This window comes from Cucurbita maxima, unplaced genomic scaffold (assembly GCF_002738345.1).
Source record: "Cucurbita maxima cultivar Rimu unplaced genomic scaffold, Cmax_1.0 Cma_Scf00032, whole genome shotgun sequence".
NCBI classification, from domain to species: domain Eukaryota; kingdom Viridiplantae; phylum Streptophyta; class Magnoliopsida; order Cucurbitales; family Cucurbitaceae; genus Cucurbita; species Cucurbita maxima.
Window position 1 is genome coordinate 1,250,403 of NW_019272048.1, and position 1,902 is coordinate 1,252,304.

Here is a 1,902-nt window from a genome sequence, read left to right on the forward strand (position 1 = left end):
GGGGGGGGAGCGGAATGGGTTACAAAATATATGTTACTACTAAGCATTTCATCCTAAACTTGCTAGTAATAATTAATACAAATTTTAATTACTCACTTTTTATAAAAAAACCAATTTTATTAATAGATTTAGTTTAATTTAATACAATTAATCAAATTATTAAAATACATATATATAATTTAGGTAATACATAAAAAAATCTAAATCACATTTTAGAAAAACCATTCTCAATACCAAACATAACATGTTATTTATCAACCATTCGGTAAACAAGGTTCCCATTTCCACTTATTCATTGGAAAGTGATATTTAATCTCCTTGCCTTTGGTTAAATGCTTGTAACTGTATCTTCTTTATGTTTTAGAATGAAATCAGAGTCCCTCTAAATAGAGGCAAAATACACTTTTGGTGCCTGATGTTTGAAGTTAATGTCTATTTGATATCTGAAGTTCCAAAACGAACACATTGGTCCCTAATGTTTGAGAAATGGTTCTAAATGATTCTAGATATCAACTTTAAACTTCAGGGACCAAAAGTGTATTTTGCCCAATAACACTTCCCCAAAGAAAGGAGACGAGGAAAATTCAATTATGCATACCGTGCCAACAATAACCTGCAACCTAGAACTGCTCCACCTGTGATAGAAAACATTTACAAGATATCAAAGAAACTTTGGTAAATTGAATCAAGAATTAAGCAGAAATTTAAATAGAGATGTCCAAGTAGCTTTACTCATTTAAATTGTGATACGTTATTTTATTAGAGATTTGGGCATCTACATCCATATCATATAACGCAGTGATGTTCATGTTTTTTAGAAAGTGATGATTGGCCATGCTCACGTCTTGGTTTTACACTTTTATATTATTTAGTAAAGATGTTCCGCCATGACATGTGGAAAGCTTTCTCCCAAATTACCGAATAGAAAGTACAGATTCATAAACATTGACCGGCGAGCGGAATGACTTTACCGCATATGAACTTTCTCACGTGCAACAGAATCCATGTCTGCATGATAATGGTCAGCAGAAATGCCCCTCACACGCAACTCCTTTGCAACCTATAATTCTTGAAGAAATAAGAGAAACACAAGCTTCTAGTGTCATGTATAAACAAGATCCCACATTACATTAGATGAACCAGACAATGCATAAAGCACAACCATGGTCAAATTACAAACCCTTGCGAAAAATAGTAGCACTTGCATGAGATAAACAATTCGCAAATCTGCTTCTAAACTTTTCTATGGGAACTGAATTAAACTGTCCGTTGACTCTAAGAAACGGACAAAAGCATGCAAAAAAGTTCTCCCATTAGACTTTCATAATATATTGTACATGTTTTAGAAATATTTTTCGTTAAGCCATGTGTAAAGGTTTACTATGATGATACTCCACGTCGGGGCGGGCAGGGGTTCATTACGAGTGGGCATGAACTGTAACCAAACAAAGAAAAGTCAACCAACCACGAATTCCTGAACCAGGAACCAGATGGCGCACATATTGGTGTAAACTATCTAATATTTTTACTTCCTATAGTTATACCTCCCTCATTGCAAATTGGGGAAGGTCTTTTGAAAACACCACATCCGTTTTGTAAAATTCAATCATCAATGAAATTGTCTCTTAAAAAAAAAAATGATCCAGATAGCGCACAGAGTGTCGATACAGACCTGCTCACACTCCTTTCGGGAAAAGCAGTATATTATACCCGATTCATTGTTTGGATAAGATTCTTGTACAAATTCAGCTATTTGATCAATCACCACCTTGCTAACCGACGACTTTTCCCGTACCTGTAGTACAATGATTGAATCATTAAGTAGGAATCTCCCAAAGACTTCTTTTTTTTTTTTTTTTTTTTTTTTTTTTTTTTTTTTTTTTTTTTTTTTTTTTTTTTTTT

At 33.5% G+C, this 1,902-nt stretch overlaps 1 protein-coding gene across 3 annotated transcripts in view; it reads right to left on the bottom strand.

Annotated features, from left to right (window-relative positions):
- LOC111466807 (mediator of RNA polymerase II transcription subunit 34) overlaps window positions 1–1,902 on the bottom strand; it is a 12,395-nt gene that overhangs the window by 6,069 nt on the left and 4,424 nt on the right. For all 3 annotated transcript variants that reach the window (XM_023111433.1, XM_023111432.1, XM_023111434.1), the window contains 3 exons: window positions 1,673–1,795; window positions 972–1,060; window positions 599–635 (listed from right to left, as the gene is read on the bottom strand). In XM_023111433.1, the coding sequence (XP_022967201.1) occupies window positions 599–635; window positions 972–1,060; window positions 1,673–1,795 (249 nt within the window). The remainder of the gene's footprint in view (window positions 1–598; window positions 636–971; window positions 1,061–1,672; window positions 1,796–1,902) is intronic.